The sequence below is a fragment of the Prinia subflava genome, chromosome 14, assembly GCF_021018805.1.
Source record: "Prinia subflava isolate CZ2003 ecotype Zambia chromosome 14, Cam_Psub_1.2, whole genome shotgun sequence".
Lineage (NCBI taxonomy): Eukaryota > Metazoa > Chordata > Aves > Passeriformes > Cisticolidae > Prinia > Prinia subflava.
In genome coordinates, this window is record NC_086260.1 from 18,671,102 (window position 1) to 18,691,853 (window position 20,752).

Consider the following 20,752-nt stretch of genomic DNA (forward strand, 5'->3'; position numbering starts at 1 on the left):
GGAAGGCTCTCCATGTTTCCTTTTCCTTCAGGCTAGGTATCTGATAAGCATGCAGGGAGCACCAGATGTGCACATGCTCGGGCTACCCGCTGCCTTGTGTGACTTTCTGGGCTGCTGCCTGCAGATGGATGTGGACAAGCGAGGCTCTGCCGAGGAACTTCTGCAGGTACAATGCAAAGGCCCACCAGCTCTTCGCTGTCAGGGTTTGCTCCTCGCACAAACTCCAGGGCATCGGGTGGGCGCCCTGTAGTGATCTCCACTCTGGGTGCTTTTCAAATGGAAACCAATTGGGATCCAAGGCTGGTTGAGGTTAGATGGGACCAGTGAAGGTCATCTAGTCCAAACTCCCTACCTCTGGCAAGGACATGCTCAAGGAGACCAGGTTGCTCAGAGCCCCATCCAACCTGACCTTGAATGTTGCCAGGGGTGGGGCACCTGCCAGCTCTCTGGGCAGCCTGTGCCCCTGTTTCAGCACTCCCCTGGAAAACAGTTTCCACCTTTAGAGCCAATCTGAATCCACTCTCTTTGAGCTTAAAACCAGTCCCCTTTGTCCTCTTGCAATTGGCCCTGCTAATAGATGTGTCCCTATCTTTCTTCTAAGCCCCTTCCAATATTGAAAGGTCTCCTTGGGGCTTGCCCTTCTCCAGGCTAAACAAGCCCAAGTGTCTTAGGTAATCCTCAGAGGAGAGCTCCCAACTTGTGGTCATTTCTGAGGCCCCCTTTTGCTCTTGGCTGCTGTATTCAGGTTTACCTGCTAGCAAAGGAACTGAACTATTGCAGTGCTGGGGGTGGAGGCCTGCAGTGGGGCTTGAAGAACTCAAGGAAAGCAGTCCCTGCCAAGCGGTTCTACATTGGTCTGTGGCAAGGCAAGGGCTGTGTGGAGCTGCCCGTGAGCCTCAGAGGGCACCCAGCTTGTCCCTCCTGGCCCACTCTTAGAGGTTCCCGCCAGCCAAACAGGGACAGCTGAGCAGGATTTGTGCCAGCCCCATGTGCTGCCTGGCCCGGTCAAGTAGATGAGAACTGCTGCGGCTTTGCTGCCAGGTTTTGTGGCAGACAGGGAGCTGGTGAGCGGGCCACTTCCTTGGCTGTCCCTGCTGTGAAGGAAGATGCCAGCCAGCACAGGAGGGGAAGGGCATGCCAAGGAAGACATTGCTCTGCCTGCAAGCCAGAGCTGAGTCCATCTGCGCTCTGCCGTTTGTGTCTGTGTGTTTCTGGGTGCTGGAGGAATCCAGCTTGACCCTGGTAGAAGCTCAGTTTGGAAAAGGGTGGTTTCCTTTCTCCTTTGGCTCTTTCGTTTCAATTCCTTTTGTTTTTTCCCTTTGGACAGCATCCATTTCTCAAATTAGCGGAGCCTCTCTTCAGCCGCTTCTGACAGCCTGATTGCTGTCACCCCTGCAGCAAAGTAATGCAGGCAGCAGAGGGGATGACAAGGACACTTCAGCGGTTGGAGAAAAGAGCCTCTGAGTACAGGCAGAAAGCCTGAGGAGAGAGGGGCCAGGAAACAGGCAGCCATCAGAGCGGGAAAGGAAAGGTGGCATCTGCTTTTCTCCCACCTCCTTCTAAATTTCTGCTTAGGACAGCATTGTCCTAAGTCACTACTAATGTCACTACTTTGGTCTCACACAGACGTTTTGGAGTCCCTACAGAAGCCGTTGTTGTGCAGCCAGGGAGCTCCTGGGGCTATTCCTGTTGCCTCTGAGGGTAGCTGGGAGTGGGTGGGCTTTGCCTGAGCTTTCCTGTGCAGGAGAGGCAAAACCAGGGATTATTTCCCAAGCAGCAGAAGGCTGTGACCTAGCAAATGACTCAGTGAACACAGTATGTGTGCTAGTCTTGCCAAAGTGATCAGAATAGTTGGCTTCCTGGATTCCCTTTAGAATTCTCCAGCCATTGGAGACAAAATCCTTCAGAGAAATTGTCTGTGGGGCTGTTTTCATACTGGTGTTGTTTTTATGACTGGTAGTACTTCTGCTATTCCTTCTACAGATCACATGGGCCCCTGCCATGTAAGTCTCCACTCCAGGTGCTTTTCAAATGAAAACAAAGGAAACTTGCAGTGAAGCAATTGAGGAAGCAGAGGAGATGACCAGGAGCAGTTCAGGATTTCTCTCTCCAATGCCAGCTTGAAGCTGGACTCAGAATAAAAATCCTAGAAACCCCCAAGCCTGTTGGAAGATTCCCTTGCTTGTCACCCAGGGAATACAGCTCCATGTTCACTTCTGGATTGTCCAGTCTTTCCTAAAGATGAAAAGCCTCTCCTGTGGGCGTTCTGGTGTGGTTTGGAATCAGGAACGCTCTCCTTCCTTTATCGATTCCATCCTATACTGCCTTTGCAATACTGCCCACTGGACAGTTTTTTCCCAGCTGTGGACTTCTGGATGAGGAAGAAAGTGCAATTGCATTTCCAAGCAAAATGGCAATGAAGAGCAGCGCAGCCAAATCATCCTGTGGAGATTCAGGCTTTCAGCTGTGCACAGAGAGGCTTTTGGTTCCTGCCCGGTTCAGCCGGCACGTCTCCTCTGGGACTGCTCCCGCTTCCCAGGTGGCCATGGCTAATAGGTAGCAGGCTCTGCAAGTGGAACCAAAGAAGGTGGGCACGTCTGCTGGCAGTACAGGAGAACGGAGAGCAAAGAGCCTGCAAGGTCCCTGGCCAATGAGGCAAGGCACCCACTGGACCTGCTCTTTGTCAACAGACAAGGACTGGTGGGTGACTCCACGCCTGGGGGCCTCCTGGGGCCCAGCAATCACAAAAAGTCTCTGTGCTTGACTGGGTGTGACCCCCTTTCTGTGCCTTCTATTGTCCCTTGTGACTCTCCCTGTGTTGCCCCTGTGCCAACAGGTAAACAGCCCATGCCTCCTTACCTCTGTAGGCTTTTCTGCTTCCTGGCCTTGCCATCTCCTGGCAGGTACATCACTGACAAAGCAGTGGGGGACAGGTCTCTGCTTGCCTTGCTGACAGGGTTACAAAATGGATTTGTAATGGGACCAAACCCGTTCCACAAAACATCAGGATTAAATATCGAAATGCTTGGTGTTGCCTGTGTGCTTAAAAGTGCCAAGGAAAGGCTTTATCAAGAGGGAGGATCAGCTGAATCTGGGAATTGTCCCTCAGGCTCCTGGTGCTTCCCAGGGAGCCTTTGTGCTCTGCTGCCTTTGGCTCTGCTTCCATGAGGCACTTCCAGCCCTATTGCTAGACCAGAAGACTGGGGATAGGAAAGGAGCCCAGTGAACTGGGAGAACAAGGAAGAGGAGGTGAGCAGATACTGGAGTAGATTTTTTCACAGGTTGCTCATGGAAGCAGTTCTCCAGTTAGGGCAGTGGGTGGGGAGAGTATCCTCAGACCCCATGTGATCCCTGTGCTTGCTGCAGCACTTGGCTCAGCCCCCTTGGTCCCCAGGGGCTGGGAACAGTTCACTGTTCTCTACTCCTGTGTCAGCCAGCAGCCTGCTCTTTATGGATTTGTGCTTTGTGTTGGGGCTGCACTGTCCATCCTGCTGATGGGCCTGGGCTTCAGCAGCCAGACTGTAACTGGAAAACTGCCCTTGTTGCTAAGTTGAAAAGACCAGCAGCCAGTGTCCAGAGGCCACAGCCCCCTCCCTCTCATCCCTCAGAGCCCATTTGGGAGCCTGGAATGTGCTGACCATAATAAGGGGGAGCTCCCATAATGAGGGAACGTTTCCCTCATTACCTGTAGCCATTAAGGGGAGGATCTTGTGCTTGACACTGTTGGAATCACTCACTCTTCTGCCTCATAAGCTGTTGGTGAGGAGGTCAGTGATCCTCCAGGAAGTGAGTGATACATCCTAGCTGACACAGGCACACAACTAATGCTGAGAATGGTTTCAAATATCAGCACTTTATTATTCCCCAGTACATTTTATACCCTTCTCACATGTGTAACACCTGTGTGCCCTTTTATTCTTTTGTGACTGGTCAATACACATGAATATTCCATGCTTCCTTTTGCTTCAGTGCTGTTCAATGCACCTGTCTTAAACAGCTGCAACTTACCAGGAGTGAGATTGTTTGCAGCACTATCTCTGTTCTTTTACAATCCGTTCTCCTACGCCTGGCCTGTGATTTAGCCTGCTCAAACAGGCCTAGTTCTTAAATTTAACGGGCTTTAGCAAATATTTTACCGTGCTAATTTAAAATACTAATACAGTGAATTATATGGTAAGTAATTCCACAGTAGGGTAGAGAATGAGAAAAAAAAATCCAAAAGATCTTAGTAAGGTACAACATGATCTACTCATATGATTCCACAAAAGTTTTCATGGCTAAACCTCAGGCTTTGTCCCAGCCAAAGCGAACATCTTTCATATGATTTCAGTGTAAGAGGATGTTCCTGGTTCAGTGATGATCTGGAAGGTTCGGAAGTGGGTTGTATTCACTGCTTGTTGCTTTTTTCTTCTCTCTCAAAAGTCTCGTAGTTTAAAAGCAAAAATGTAGCTATAAACCACCTGTAGCCTGCAAAGTTCAGCTGGCAGGCATAATCCCCCTGCACTTACCTGTGCTTCACAGGCTCACAGCAATTGTTGAAGCAGACTTTATGTAATGGAAAATAGCAACTAAGGGAGTAAGTAAGTGCACAGGAGGGAGTAAGTTAACCAACCCATTGGATGAAAGGGTAGGGCAAGAGGAGTCATGGCAATTTTTAACTCTGTCAGAGATGTGATGACTTAGTGAGCAATCACTACTCTGTGTACCATCACTGGGCCCCTCCTACGCTCACTTAGAAGTATTTCTACATTTCTCACGCAACCCGCCTGTGTGACAAATCCACACACACTGCACCCAATTGGTGTCAAGCTTAAGAACTGCTCTGCCTGTGTCTCACCTCTCTAAACCCCTCCTGGAAGCAATTTTTCCCAGCATATAAAGAATAAAACATCATTCTCCTAAATCTCTCAGACGATGGTTCCCAAATAAGGGCCAAGTAAACACATGTAGTACATGATAAAGCATTCCAATTAATTAGATAGTCTTCCCTCTAGCAGATGCAGGGTATTGGCTGCTTTAAGTGTTCAATGTTACATGTAATTAAAAATGTCAGAGGAGTGAGATAAGGCACTTGAATAGGCACTTGTAAAAAAGTAGTGGTATACGTTGCTTAAACAAACACAAACCCCAATCCTTTCCACCTCCAAAAAAATACCAAAAGACCACAGCAAACAATCAAACAAACTGGAAAAGTAAATCCACACCTACTATAGGAGGTATAACTTACCTTACCTGTGTCCCAGTCTCTCCAGAAGCATCAGGAGATGAAGTGAGGAGAGCAGAGGGAGGGAATACAATCCTTTCCGGGGTACCAACTGCACCAGGGTCAAACCATTAGCTGAATTTGACAAATTACTTACATGACCACACCTTGTGCAATCAATAGCCACCGTGCTATTGGAGTGTCCCAAGGAGTCTCCTTGACACTGGCTGTCACTCTTCACATACATTTTCAGGTGACCAAACATCTGCCACCTTCTGCTGTGGTGCACTGGAGGAATCTGCCCCCTCCTTTCCTACTCTCGTTTCCTTGTGGTGAAGGCTGGCTGGCTCAGACAGCATCACCTGCCAGTGAGGGAGCAGCTGCCCTGAGCAGCGAACAGCCCTGGGGTGGCTACATGTAACTGTTGTGCTCAAGAGATGTGTCAGAGGTGGCTGGAAGGGCTGGAGGGGAGCACCAATGGCCTTACAGCGGGTTTAGGATGAGCAGAGCCAGAGGCTTTGTGTTGTCAGTACCCTCTGTGGCTGCTGGGGACAGGTGGGGTGGAGGGGACATTTCCCTTTGCTGTCACTGGCCTAGCTGCACAGGCATTCCACCTGTGCCTCCCTGGGATGCCTTGTGCAGGAAGGCAGTGTGCCTGGGCTTCCAAACCCCCGTCATGGTGTCCCTGCTTAGCTTTACTAGAGCCCAGGGCCTCTCCCTGCAGAGCAGGTTCTACATCCCCAGTGCCCCCCAGTGTCCCAGGGAGGCCAAACAAGCGGGTCTGGGTCTCCAGCCTGAGCAGGGGCTGTGCTGGAGCAGCCACAGGCAGGAGTGAGGCGTCCCGGCTTCTCAGGGCTGCTCGGGGCCATTAGTGCCTGAGGCGGGCTGGGAGCTGCACAGCTCCTCTCCTTGCAGCAGGGTCAGCCCTCGGCCACCTTGGCTCGGGGACACGGAGCACACGCCTGGAGAGTGACCTCGGTGCCAGAGGAGCTGCAGCCGCTCACCCCGTGAGTCAGGGGAGGCCACGTGAGGCCCAGCCCCGACGCCTTCCGCCCACCCGCCACCAGCACCAGGCAGGGCTGGCACTGGGATCCTGGCCCAGGATCCTGAACCGCCACAAAGCCTTGAAGGTGAGAGCTGGGCAGGGGGTCAGGAGCTTCCTGGGGTCAAGCCTGAGGGTGTCTGGGGGCTGTGTGCTACCTCTTGGTACACTGCTGCGTTGTGGGTTGCTGTTTGAGGTATCAAGCCACTGTACAGAAAAGGGTTCTGGTGCTGTGGGGATTACAGGACTTCCCTATAACCTCTCTTCTTGACTCAGATCTTTTTGATTCAACTTCCCCATCCTCTAAATAGTTCTCTTTTTTCTCTAAAATCTTCATGGCAAGCCCAACACTTTATGCAAAGAGAAAGATTTGTTTGTCTTAGTTTTACTCAGACTACAAGCATGAACATTTCTGGCTTCTGATGAGTTAATATTCTTCCTTCAGAGCCTTGCAGCAACCACAGAGAAGCACGTGGCGTGAAAGGAGAAACACAAACCAGGTAATTTCAAATGTTGCACATCAATGCTTAAGGCAGAACTGGAAAACGGGCAGCAAACTCCCCAGGATTTACAGGTGTGGGGCTGGCAGCAGTGCAGTCAGCGTGTCTGGGCTTGCTGTGAGAGCCAGGGGAGGAAGGAAGTGCTGGAGCTGCGGCAAGGAGTGGATGGGCTGTGCCTGCTCCTTGCTCACCCCCATGGGGCCGGGCAGAGCCAGCCTGGGGAGCTGTCCTTCCCACAGTGACATGCACTTGCTGGGTCTCTCTACACCCTGTGTTCAAGGAGAGTGGGAAGTGTAAGTTTTGCTACTTCTGTGTCACATTTCAACTACATTTGACAACAGGAAGGGTAGCAGAATTATTACCACAGCCCGAGGAGACTGGAGCAGGAACCAAGCTGGTGTGGATCAGTTTTTGTTTTGTCTCACAGGAAGAAATTCTGCTTTCACCACAGCCACGGCCAACCAGGACGTCTTCCAGCTGCTAGGAGCAACCTAAGACTTGCAGGTGTGGTTTAAGAAGTTGGTTTGGTTTGGTTTGAGAGGGCATTGAGGGACTTTAAAATAAAATTTAGCAGGTTTAGGTGTCAGCATATAACTTAAAATGAAAGGTAAAAATAGTTTCAAAGGGAAAAGGTTTGGGATTGTCTGATTTTTGTCTTACAGTTAAAACAACCTTTTTTATTTTTATTTGCTTTTTTTGGTTATCCCATGGAGCAATTTTCTTCAGATATATTTCATCAGCTAAGCAAAACCTTGTATATGGAAGTTGTTAGCTTCACTTTCTAAATCTGACTCTGAACACAAATTTTATTCTAACATGTTAAAAAGACCTCACTGTAATTAAATTCTGATTTACTGTGAGGAAAGCAAGGTGAAGTCTCTTGTTCATATCATTCCTCAGTGAGCTCATGGCTGGGCTGAAATGCCTGTATATCATCATCCTTCTCTCATTATGAGGTATAATCAACTAAGTCACTTTTAAAACATACTATAATTAAGCATTTATACTTATTCTTTGTTTAGTTCTGATTTTCTTTCCAGAAGAGCCATAGGGGAATTAACTGTGCATAGTCTAAGAGAAACTAGACACCCAACTTTCTTGGTTAATGTAAATCTTGGTGACTGACTGGGCTGAGTTGTGCTGGAGGCACAGAAAGGGAGATGGGAGCAGATGCCGGTTGCTCCTGGATCCTCTAGTGGCATTCAGGTCTTAGGACAGCAGGATGTGCCAACCATTAGCCAACTGTGTTTTTGTTGCTGGAACGGCTGAGCAGTCTGCTCATTTGGGCCAGCAGATGAGCAGTTTTGAAGTAAATCAGTCTGATAGCAGATGAAGATGATGTTGACAGTGTCTGCCCTGCTTTCAGTGTTGAATCTGCTCTTTTGTTTATATTTAAAATACTTTTGTTCCTTTAGCTCTGTTATTTTGACTGTGCGGTCTAGAGAGAGGCCTAAAGGATTAAGCTCAAACAAGCAACTCTTGCAAGGTCTAAGCTGAGCAAATAGGAAGGCAAGAAAGAGACTGAAAAAGGCAGAAAACCATAACTGGAGGTGTATAAGTGCCTATGAATTGACATTCTTGATTGAGTGGCCAAGAACGAGTCTGTCCAGGGTGTGGTGTGCTGGGTTCCTACATTTCCACATCAGCTGGTGCTTACCCACGGAGGGGACAGATGCATTTCCTGCATTCCCTATCGGGTGCTCACAGGCTCACAGTTTCCGCAGGGCTGCTGCCACAGCTACAGCAGCAAAGGCTGCATGCAAGTCAGGGAAAGGAGAAGATCTGTAGATCTTTTGCATAGATTCATCACTGGAAATAATTTCAAAATGTTGTTAAAATATTGTTTTCTCACAGTACACTTTGGAGGCAGGTAAGCCAGGTTTTCTGAGCCTTTGAAAGTGGTTATGTAATTTTCCCAGAAGTCTTTTGAACTCTGTTTGTGTCTAATTTCCTCTGTCTGAGAACTGATGCCTTGGGAAGGCTGACCTGGAACAGAGACTGGACAGAGCTAGAGAATAAAGCAGGTATTTTTTGAAAGGCCTTTAGGATACCTGTGGGCAGGACAAAAGCCTGACCAGGGCTACACCCAAGGTGGACCCAAAATCGTCACAAAACGGCTGACTGGTCATGAGGTCTCACACTTTTATAAGTTTCGGTCCGTTTGCATATTGGGGTTTAATTGTCCAGTTACAGCTTCAGATTGTGAGGTCTCATCCTTCTTGTTTTTCTCTTCAATTCACCATTGTTTATGTTTTTGGGCCTGAAAGTTGTCCTAGCTCTCCAGCAGGAAAAGGATTTGTTTTGTCTCCCTACTCTCTGAAGAGAGCTTACTGGCCCTTAATGTGAGGCTCAGAACTGCACCCCTAGGCAGCACAGAATCTGAAAAACATGAAAGCTAAAACTTAAGGCATCAGCACCCTAAAATGTTGTTCTGTTTGAGTGTGTGCTTATGTGTTACAGTATCCTTCTGAAGATATTAACTGACCTGTTTTGAGTTTTGTATTAGAATATTTTTTGGACTGATATGATGGTCTTCAGAGAACTGAAAGTGCCAGTAGGAAAAGAAACAGGTTTTCCACTGGAAAGTTTGAAGGATGTGCTTAGTTTTCAAACTGCTTAATTGGAAGTGTTTTGTTAAATGGATCCAAAAGTCATATTGTAAGAAAAAGTGTGGACATATAAACTGTTTTCCTATTGCATCCTGCATAGTGGAAACCGTGCTCCAGGCTCCCCAAAAAATCTCCTTTTGCATCTCTCAGTACAACTGTGGGTTAGTTGCTATATTGCAACTAACTGTGAGGGGAGATGCATCAGTGTGGAATGCCTGGAACACGCTAGGCAGAGACAACAGTTCAGAACCACAGCCACCACAAAATGTGCACCATCAGAATATTCCAGCCTCAGCCCAAAACTTCCGTGGCAAGTTTTTCAAAACAAAAGGAAAGACTGAATTTTGGGGATGTCAGAACATTTGTTTCTGTGGCATCTACGAGTAATTAATCTGGGATCAACACTTAAAAATTTGTAATTCATAAAGCTGAAGTCAATGGAAATTTCCTTTTCATGACAAATTGGGAAGAAGAGATGTTGAAGCATCAAAGTCTTCTGTGAGATAAGAATTCAAAGTCTTGTTGTATTTCCCTAGGAACTATTTCTGCTATTTTTCCTTGCTGATAGATTTTAAGTATTTGTATGTCAAAGGTACATCCTAATTGTTCTGTTTCATGAGTGGAACCTGGCCTATTAGGTTACTCACATCTGTGGTAAATATTTAATTAGACACCTTGGTAGCTTTACAAAAGAACAATGTGAATGATCAAGTCTGACTTCTTTTTGTTTTACTCATGATCATCAGACTTTTGTTCTTTCCTAATAACCCAAGGCTCACTCGGAGGAGTCAGGAATTGGGTCCCAGGAGGGTGAATGAATCATGATCTGAAACAGAGAAGTGATTTCAAAACCGAAAGGCCCAGAGAGAGACACTGTGTTTGCAGAAAATCAGACAGAAAACCAGGCAGGTCAGTGACCTGATTCTAAATGTGCTTTTTCTCCCCTTACAAACAGGCACAGTAATGGAGAATTTGGATGTCCCGATCCCAGATCTTACTGAAGAGCAGCAAGGTGAGGGGAGCACCCAAAGATCAGAGCTTTGGCTCATGCACACTGCACAGCAGTGTTTGCCGGGGGGGACACGAGTTGATGAAATCTGTTTCCTCTGAAAACACGCCCTATCCATCTTCTTGCTTGTTAGAGACAAGCAGTCAATCCCCAGCTCTTCCACAGGCTCCTGTTAGGCTTTGTGCATGTGCAAGTGCGAATTTAGATACAGGAAGGAGACTTTACTGTGCATTAAATGCCTGATGAGCAATCTCAGTACCTTGGTATCCAGTCCTTGGGGTCTTTGTGCCTGTCTGTAAGACAGCAGGGTCAGAATAAGCACCAGTTAAATAGGTGCTAGGAATACTTTGAGAAGACTTTCCTTGCTTCTCTAACCAAGACAACAGCATCACAGAGACATCAGTCGTTTGTATGGACTGTTGACATTTGTCTGCTGTTTTGTGGCAGATGCTTTATACAATACAGCACCATCTCTTTCCTGTGTGCTGGTATTGGCAGTGTGTTAGAGCCTGGTCTGTCTCCACACCTGCACTGAGCACCACAGGACACTGCCATGCAGCCCCACTCCTGCAAAATGACAGGTTTGTTTTCCTTACAGACATTTTTCAGAGAGTTTTTGCTGCTGATGCCAAGTACTTGGAGAATCATGAGAAAATGGACCAGTCCTTCTGGGAATCACTTGTAAAATGCTTGGCCACTACTGACCCACCTATACTGAATACTGAAGAAAAGAACAACGTAAGTTACCAAGGAAACACTTATGTTTGTTATTCTACTTTTCTACTATACTCTGGGGAGAACATACAGTCCCACTATCTGATATACTGAAATATATTAAAAGATGTAACAGGATACTTAGATAAATGAGGTTCAGGCCACTGCTTTTTACTTCCCTGCTCTCCATGTGCAAAATGACTGGCTCTGTATAAATTCCTCAGGATCAGTTCAGCTCACTATGTCCTAGGCAGGACCATTGTTAGTGACATTTTGCTGTAAGGTACTGCAGCGATTGCTTGGCTGTTTTCAGACCCTATAGCTGTATTTCCCCAGCTCTCTGAATAGTTAGCTATTGCCCACCATGCTGTTTTTCTCAGTTGATGGCTCTGCTCAGAGTTGCTGAATGGAGTTTACATTCTCTTCCCATATTTGACATTTCTGTTTGTCCCCAGTTTCCCTTTTGTATAGTAGGAGCAGGGTGTTACATTTCCCACAGGGATACACTCATTTGTACATCAGGGTGAACTACAGGGTGTACATTGTAAATAACAAACGGAAAGACCATTTGTTATTTACTTACCTTCTTTTCAGCTCCTTAACAGCTGTGATGTCCTCCCCGGAGGCTGTGTTGCCTGCCTGAAAGCCGTAGAGAAGAAAGGAGTCAGGGCAATGGTTCTTCTTTACCTCTTGCTGAAGACTTCCAACCCATCTGGATACAGGCAGCTGCCCAGCTCCAAGGGAAAGGGTGAGTCCTACCTGCCTTCCTGTCAGCTGTTTTGTTAAAATTACTGCAGGGCCAGTGGGACTTGAAAGCAGCTTGAACACTCTGTTACGTGCTTGGAAGTGATTATTGGTGAACAACTGAACTTTCTGGATGTTCTGCTCAGGAAAGGCAGTTAGGTGTGGTGGTGATGGGAGCCAAAGTTAGTGTTTTACTGCAGTTAGACTTGGCTTCTTCTAGGGAAAAAAACCACCTGTGTTTAGGGAGAGAGTCCTAGGATGATGCTGCCAAGGAAGTTTCTCTGACTTGAGAAAGTTTTCCCTGATGTTTTTGCAGACTGCTATCTAGCCAGCCTGGACCCCTCTGAGCACTCACAGTGGTAAGAAATCAGAGCTGAGCCAGTGAAAATATTTTTACAAATAACTCCCTAGCAGCACATGTAAAACTAAAGGGAATGGACAGGGGACGACAACAGAGTGCTGAACCTGAAAACAAGATAAAAGAGACTTATTTGCCTGGTTGTGCAGTAAGAAACTAAGGGCAGTTAGTCATTAATTGTCTTTAATAGATGACAGAGGAGCACTCACCTAAGATGACCCTAAATTAAACTGAGGACCCTCAAGGACATCTTGTTCCTGCTCCTGCCTTGATTAAACATGTTCCTGAAGGGTAGAGACCTCCCAGCCTGGAGCACAGCCCAGCTTTGGTCATCTCTCAGAGCAGGAATGTTGGTAACAAGTCCCTCGGGCTGTGAGCAGCCTCGAGAAGCTGGAGGAGAAGGAATCCCTTCTACCTGCCTGTGCCCAAATCCTGCAGCTCCTGCTGAAGAGATGCTCAGAGCCGGCCTGAACACAGAGCTGGGTGTGAAGCTGTTCCAGCCAGGAGCAGTTGGGATCCCGGTGTGGCCTGACTGGGAGGGCTGTGCTCCTGTGCCACGAGAGGGAGCTGGAGCCTGGCACAGGGAACCCTGGCACAGGAGCAGGGCAGGGTGAGCCACTCCTCTCCTGCTGAAGCATCGTTCAGCTGAAGCTGCTGCCACTTCAGGGAGTGGGAATTCGCACAGGGGTAACATTATGAATAATTAAACACCAGAATATGAAACTTCGGGTGTCTACCACAACCATTTAAGAAGGTGGAAACTGTAGTGTGTATGATGCTTTCAGCTGATGCTTTGTACTACCCTTTGTGTGCAAAAAACACAGCTGAAACTAGACAAAGGGTCTGATTTCCTGTCAGGCGACTTAATAAAGCATTGTGGAACCTGTTATTGTAAAATAGTAAATGTAGTCACTGATAATGTTTTTTTTCTCTCTCTATAAAAAAAGACGAGAAATTGAAAATCCTGAAGAGATTGGAACGGAATTTTTTATATTCAGAAGAGGACAAAAAGTCTGAAAACTCATCCCATGAGTCCATGGATGAGGATACACAAGGTAAGGAGGATTTATTTTATTTTCCCTGATACATAACTGAGTCTGACTGCATGTTTGTTAGGATTGACATAGGAGATGTGGCAATTCTGTAGAGCTCTGAGTAAAGGAGGAAATTATGCAAAAGAGAGAACGTAGAAAATCTTCAGTACCTGATTCATGATCAGGAAAATAGTGGGCTGCCACCCACTCTTGTGGAAGTTGGTTTCAGAAACATAGAAATGTGCTTCAAGATTTCTTCCCTGTATAAAAGATCCTAACTTCTCTCTACAGCCCCTTTATACAATTTAATCCAACTTCAGGTTTTGCTGAGTTTCACCTATTCAACCAGCTTTGAAAGGAACTGTGAGGCAAAAGCAGCCAATAGTGATCCTTGCATTTCAAAGCCTTGATTTTTACCTTCATATGGTTATGTTATGAGCAAACAACTGCAGTGCTGTTGTTTCTGGTGCTGCTAACACATTTTTCTTTACTCTGATGAACAAACATTTTCTCTTATCCAGGCAGTGATGAAGAAGATTTAGGAAGACAGAAGACTGAAGGCCAGTTACTTGGAGGTAGGACAAAGTGACAACTATATTGGTTTTTACTAGAGGAAACCAATATAAACCAAAAAATGATTATTTCTTGCATTTGGCTGTTGAACAAAGGCATATTAACATGTGCAGATGTCAAAGAAAGACAAGTCAGAATTTGGTTGTAGAAAGACATTTCCACAAGATGAAGCTCAGTTAATGCTGACCACTCAGCCATGCCCTGTGCTCAGAGTTGAACCAGGAAAGCAGCAAAATCTGCTGTTGTGGGAGGAGTCCTGCTGCCTGGGTCTGCACAGCTGCCACTGAACTGCAGCAAGAGGGTTCTGAAAACATCTGTCACAGCCACTACTGAGAGAGGCTGCAGTCAGCCCACAGCACTGACTGGAGATCAGCAGCCAGGACCATCTTGTTCCTGAGGCTTTTCCTTTCCTAGCAGAGGACAAATGGAAAATAAGTACAATGCAGATGAAGAAAACATGTTGTGTCAATACACAGAAATACCTATAGAGCTATGGATGTGAAAATGTAAAGGAATAATATCTTAATTAATGTCTTAAACTGAGCTCAGCCCAAATGTAAGAGCAGCTCATTTAAATTGACATTAGGAGATCTAATCTGTCTCATAGGAGTCTGATTCTACCTGACTCCAGATACTTGGAGAGATGGAATATGGAGGGGGGATAAGAATTCAGTCATTTCCCACTTTTTGTCTGCGTAACTCCCAGCAGAGCCACCCTCTTTAAGGAGTTAGAGTTGGTCTCATCCTTGTCTCTGTTACACACTCTCACTGATTGCAGGGAGCTGATGGGCTGGCACTGGCACCAGACACACTCACTGCAGGCACTAACCTGCCTCATCTCTGTGTCCTGTTTTAGGAATACCAGCAGAGGTGGTTCCCTACGGAGATTCAGGTAACTGCTCCCAGGTCACCTCATCCTGCTGGAATGACTGTAACTGCAGTGTCTTCATTCTGACCTGCTGAGACCTTAAAAAATAACTCTCAGGCTATAAATCCCTTGGTTTCCAGTTAGCCTGGTGTAGGATGTGGGCATGGTGCAGACATGCTGTTGCAAGGCTGTGGTAGTGACTGGCTGACAATGGGTGATTTGTACAAGGTGTTCTGACAGATGAACCCGTTTTTGTAGACCTGCCAGGTTCTCACAAGATCAGCTCATAGCAGTCATTCTTTAGGGGAAAACCCAGCAGTTCTGATGGGCAACTGTTCAGTCTTAGCCAAAAAAAGCTAGAAGCAGTTTTTAGCATTCTCTGAAACCCTCTATCTCCTGCAGAACAGGGGTGCAAGGCTGGGAGGGTTCTGGAACCTGGTTTCTGCAAGCAGTGATGCTTGGCTCCAAATGCATTCCTGCCTTAGCTCACAGCAGTCCCAGCAGGAGGTGCCAGGTGAAAGCCAGATGTCAGGCAGCAGAGCAACAGTGCCAGCCAAGAGGCTTGCACAGACAGGCAGTCTGGAGGCAGACTTCCTCCCACCAGACACTGCTGCACAGCCCCAGAATGTTTGTAAAGAGCCCATAGCAGGAAACTGCCAATGGCTTAATTGCATTACTGAGCTCATCCCTCCTGTGCCCAGGCCAAGGCCACAGGATGAGTTAGGAGAGGCAAATAGCCTCAAATAGTGGAGCAGCCTTTGGACAGGACATCTGCTCCACTTGTTCTGTGCAGTGGGGAAGTTATAAATTGCAGCATAATGCCTTGGGGAGGTTTTTGAGTTACCTGTCCCAAGGAACCACACGGAACGTCAGGGCAGAGGGATCCATTGCAGTGCCATGTTCTCCCCACACTGCCAGGCGCAGAAAGGGTCATGGTACTTTTCCACTTGGTGTTTGGCCTCTCTGCCACTCACCCCAGTTTTGTTGCAGATAGGTGATTACTCACTGTGCTTCTTGGTGCTGAGTGTGGTGGGAAGCTCTATATTTGTATTTTTTCCATCAGAAATAACAAAACTATATTGCTTTTCAGAGATTGCCAGAAGAGAAGATTCAGATGCAGATGGTGAGTACAGACATACAAATAGAAGTTTATTTTGTGGATGCTCTTTCAGGACTGAGTTTTGCTTAGTGGTGAGGGCAATACCAGCTCCTTGATGCCTAGAGATTGTCTAATCAAAAAGCTGAAGGTTGAAAACAGGTAATAACATGGGATGCTTTAATGGAAGAAATACTGTGCAAGTCATTCCATGATGCCAGGAAGTAGAGTAATACAGGACAGACACTTGCCAAGTGTGAATTGATGCTAAATGCTTTATCTGTAGATTATTCATACAACTGCACAGAGTTGTATCTGTGAGTCAGAATAATGCAATGCTATGTTATTAATAAGAAAATAAAGGACTTTGCCCCCAAACCAGAATGTGATCAATCCAGACTGCTCAAAGAGGCAGAAATGTGATACCTGTATCAGGTGACCCAGAACAGAATTTCTTGGCAAGTTGCTCTGTGGTTCAAAAGCACCACAGCAAAAGTCTACAGCTCGGGTAAAGGACCCTTCCAGTACTCACCTGTTACATCTTTAGAGAAAATTCACTGCCAGGCAGGGGTACCCAGTGTAGAGGAAATCAGCATCTGAAACTTGTGCTGAATCAACTCCCAAAAGCTTGGGTGCAGCAGGTGCCTCAGGGCCTGCTCAAACCACCAACAAAGAGAAAAGGAAAAACTGCTGCTTTGAACCTGTTCTTGGAGAGATGGTAAAATATTCAGTTCTTTCTGGCAATACAGTTGGAGAAAAAGAGAATTTGGCAAATCTGCTCATGACAAAGAGCAAAATGATCTGTGTTTAAACCTCTAAAATACCTCATTTGTTCTTACCTTGTTTTTTCTCTGTGCCAGTGTAGCTGCAGGAGACTCATTTCAGCAGCAGGTCTTATTTTGGGAGGTGCAGAAGTACTTGACATCAGGTGTAAGTAGAGGGATGGTTCTTACACCTTCAGTAATGAAGAGGATCTTTTTACTGTAGCTGTGGTTGTGCAAAGCACCCAGGAATCAAACTGAAGCTCCCTTGTACTATGGCTTTACTCCCCCTCTGTCATTCTGAGACTATGGCTTGTCCCAGAAGAGGCAGGAAAGATTCAGAGTACTTAAAAACAATTCAGTATTGTTAATGCAACCATCTGGTTATACGTTTTAAAATTCATTTTTAAAACCATGTTCTTTGGAGTGACTTTAAAATTGCTAATTTGATCTTTCAAAAAGTCTCGCAGACCAACAAAACAGTTTTACATATATTCTGCTCTGACAATCTATTTCAGATACAAAAAGGGAAATAAACTTTAAACTCCTTAATTTTAAAGTTCCATGGCAATAAAAGGCTTCTTTTTTTTTTTTTGTAGCATACAAGAAGGAGAGCTCTCGCCCCCCTCAATGGACAGTACGGTGGATGGGCATACGGAAGGATGGTAATTGATTTATTGAATCAAACTGATGTCAAACCTGTTGAACCTTAGTCCAATATTAAGCTCTCTGGTTCAAAAACTGCTTTATTTTTCCAACATGAACGCTTTGTTGAAGTGCATCAAGGCTTCATGATGAAAATCCTTGGGGCTTCTCAAAACGTTGAGCCTAGTGCCTGAGAAATCTCAGGCAAATTGATTTCATTCCATGAGTGACACTCTGTACCTAAAGGTGAATTTGGAAGGACCATGGCTGCAGTTGTGACCTAATCTTCCCTCTCAATTTCAGATGAATTCTTTCATTTTGTCATTCTTTGCTTTGCAATTGGAGCTTTACTAGTTTGCTACTACTACCACAAAGGTAAGGCGAGATTCAATAGAGGGATATATTGAATTGTTACACTGTAGAAAAATGAACAAAGTTAACATTTATTTTGTTGCCTTAGATTGGACTATTTCTCTTGGGATTGGTTTAATCACCTTTGCTTCCTTGGAAACCACTGGGATATACTTTGGTCTAGGTAAGCTGTGTTCCTGCACTGAGGACAAGGTCCCACAGCTGCCACGGGCCCATAAACCCTCCGGGCTGAAATTCCATAACTCACCACGAAACTGCCCCTAACATCTCCCAGTTCCGGGGGGGCTGCAGACACACAGCCTTAATGCTGCTGGAGGGAGAGCCTGACTCATTTTTCCTCCTCAGTGATCACAAGACCCTGAGTCACCTCTTTCTGCAGCAATGGCCGAATGCTGCGTTACCATGACAACACGCCATTTTAGCGGCCAGGCCTGTCTTTCCAGATCCCCTGGATAAGATGCTGTGCATCCCTGCTGCTGTGCATTCCCCCGAGACTGAGGACAAGCTCGGGGCAGAACCTGGATGGCAGCAGCTACCCGGGCATTTTGGCAATCCCTGGGGATGCTGTAGGAGAGCTGCCACCAGCAGCAAGTTATGGCTCCCCAAACAAGAACTTGTCTCCTCTGTGATCTCATGTTAACATGGTGGGAGGTTGTGGATGGTTCTCTCATGACTCTGCCTGATCTTTGGTATTAACGATATTGCAGATGTGCTTGTTTAAACAAGTGTCAGTGTTTGGGTTTTGCCATTTTTCTACTCTTTTTGTGTTTTATGTTGCTTATCTTACATGTTTGTTTCCACACCCAGTGTACCGAATTCGGAGCGTCCTTGACAGCTTCGTTCCTCTGATTGACAGATTCAGGCCAAGAGGTAGCAGTGCTCTTTTTACTGACAGCATCTGTCTTCCCTGGACCTTGCTTTCATCAAGAATTAAGACCAACTCATTTAAATGACAATTTCCAATCTTACTGCCTTAAAAAACAAACAAACAAAAAAAGGCATGTTTTACTACAGTTCATTACAGCTGCTTGGAGTTGAAAATTAATGTCTTGACTCTTACCCTGTGGCAGAACATTTTCATATTTTTCATGCTCCACCCTCTATGGGTACTATTTCTTGGCAGGGTCTGCATAAGAATTCTATAGCTTAAACAAAAACTCAGGGGGATCGAGGGAGGCTTCACTATTTGGGTCTTCAGACAGATTCTTGGTTCATGTTTATCCATGTTTATAGACACAAAACACGAAGAATACTGAAAAGCTGCATGGATACAGCACAATCTGAACACAGCAGTCCTGATAACTGTCTTTTTCTTCATCCCACAGGCATGAGGAAAGCTGCCTAGGAGGAGTATTTCAGGAGTTCCCCAAACCTGGCTGTCCAAATGTCCAGTTCTAAAGGAACTGCTTTATGAGGTGAACCTAACAAGCAAATGGCCAATATGAAACACTCAAATGTGAAACCTCTGAAAAACATCACTCCTTTCCCTCCAAAATAAACCTGAAACTGGGGTACAGGCCCCATTCTGGATTCTGAAGTGGAAGCAGAGCTTAGAATGCAATGAAGATGTAGCTTTGTGTTCAGTTCCATTGAAATAAACACATTCACTTTCCCTCCCCCAGGCAGCCATGTGGTGGTGCCTCTCTCATTGGTAACAAATGACGCCAGTCTGCCTGCGCTGCACCAAAATCAACAGCCCCATGCCGTGTGCTGGTTCTGGCTCAGGCTGTTTCTGCAGGAATTCCGGCCCCCCGCTCCTCCCCCCGGCGCTGCTCCCCTGGCTGAGCCCGGCACGGGGGCTGATGAATTGATTGTGGCAGAGCTCGGAGCAGTGGGCGGGCAGCGGTTTCACCCGAGGAGAGCTGGGGAGATGTTACAGGCACTGACAGAGTGCTGCAGTAATGAGATTATTAGCAAGAGCAGATTTCGTCTCTTCTCAGGGGAAAAACAAAGTGCTTGACTTGACTCATCCCCCAACCTTTTTCTTTGAGTAAAATAACATGGAACTTTGACATTCATTTCATTTTATAGGATGTGTTATATACTGCAAGATTGTAGGGCTACTGCAATCATGGGAAGACTGCAACACAAGGGGATATCTTTAAATTTCCAGTAGAAATGTAAGGTCTTCATATCCACAGAATGATGATGGTAACCAGTTGAACAGAAAAAGCCATAAACATGGACTTATAAAGAAATGTAAATCTGGAAGCTGTAAACCCAAACAGCTCAGGGCTTTACAGGAACAATTTCAAGCCTTGCTCAAAAAATTAGAAAGGTTACTTCCTGTAGAATGTAGTTTGAAGCACCAGTGTTGGTCGCTCTTGCCCGCAGTTCCAGCTGCACTGCCAGAAACTCCAACAGTTGCACTCAGGCCTGCACCAACACAGCACAGCTGCCACCCAGTGCCTCAAGGCAAGAATTGTGCAAGAAGGATAAAAACAAGTTATTCCATAGTATTTATATGCTCATTTACATGTCTTTGTAGAAATATTCCACCATCCCAAAGTACTGTATATTTTGTGTTAGTCTGCAAACAAAGTCTTGCTCAGACCACTGTAGCTATGGTAGTGGCAAATTGAACTGAAAACTGCACAGAGTCACCCTGCTGTGATGAAAAGGGCTTTTCTAGTGTCTTCTGCTGTCTAATGTCTTTCTGAAAGGCAATTTGTGGAACAGTCAGGATGAGAAATGTGTTTCAATACTTAATGTTTTAAATTTGGTACTCTGCAGTAAACATACATTTTTAATTTCAACAGAAACTGCTTAAGGGTAAAATAAGCAAAACATTTAAAAGCAGCAAAACATTGAAAAAGTCACCAAGTGCATTCCACCGTGCAAGACGAACAGCTCAGCCACTTAGAGCAGGTCCCATGAGAAAAGTCAGTTCTCAAAAAAAAGCAGTTTACACATTGAACTGTGTGTTTCCTGCTCTTCCAGATCCTTTAGTCCTTCTCAGCATCACCCTTGCTGCAGCATCAGCCAAGCATTCAAAACTACAAGTTCCTATGAAGAGTTTCAACTTCCTTCCCTTGTGCTGCCTTCACTACCTTTCAGCATGTCCTGCCTGAGCCCAGGGCTCTGCTGGGTCCCACCTCCCCACTGGTTCCCCAGGACAGGGAACATCTTCAAGATCACCCAGCACATTGCCTGGTACTTTCTCCTTGCCTCTGGTTTTCAATGGCTGGGGGCAATGCAGACAGGAGGGACTCTAAACATGCAGG

The 20,752-nt window shown here is 46.1% G+C and overlaps 1 protein-coding gene across 6 annotated transcripts; it reads left to right on the plus strand.

Moving 5' to 3' along the window:
- The first annotated feature begins 201 nt into the window (after positions 1-201).
- Positions 202-20,673, plus strand: TMEM40 (transmembrane protein 40). 6 transcript variants are annotated; one of them, XM_063411212.1, is made up of 16 exons: positions 203-1,531; positions 1,984-6,333; positions 6,691-6,745; positions 7,173-7,249; positions 10,310-10,366; positions 10,962-11,101; positions 11,672-11,825; positions 13,127-13,234; positions 13,735-13,788; positions 14,643-14,678; positions 15,745-15,777; positions 17,111-17,176; positions 17,460-17,531; positions 17,617-17,691; positions 18,336-18,398; positions 18,854-20,673. In XM_063411212.1, exons 5-16 carry the CDS (start codon positions 10,318-10,320, stop codon positions 18,871-18,873), a joined length of 870 nt encoding a protein of 289 aa, XP_063267282.1. In that variant the 5' UTR covers positions 203-1,531; positions 1,984-6,333; positions 6,691-6,745; positions 7,173-7,249; positions 10,310-10,317; the 3' UTR covers positions 18,874-20,673. The 6 variants fall into 6 exon arrangements, 5 of the variants coding, with proteins under 5 accessions (XP_063267284.1, XP_063267282.1, XP_063267283.1 ...); XM_063411213.1 differs by having other exon boundaries at positions 1,984-2,700; XM_063411214.1 differs by lacking the exon at positions 7,173-7,249 and having other exon boundaries at positions 202-1,531.
- Positions 20,674-20,752: the final 79 nt, after the last annotated feature.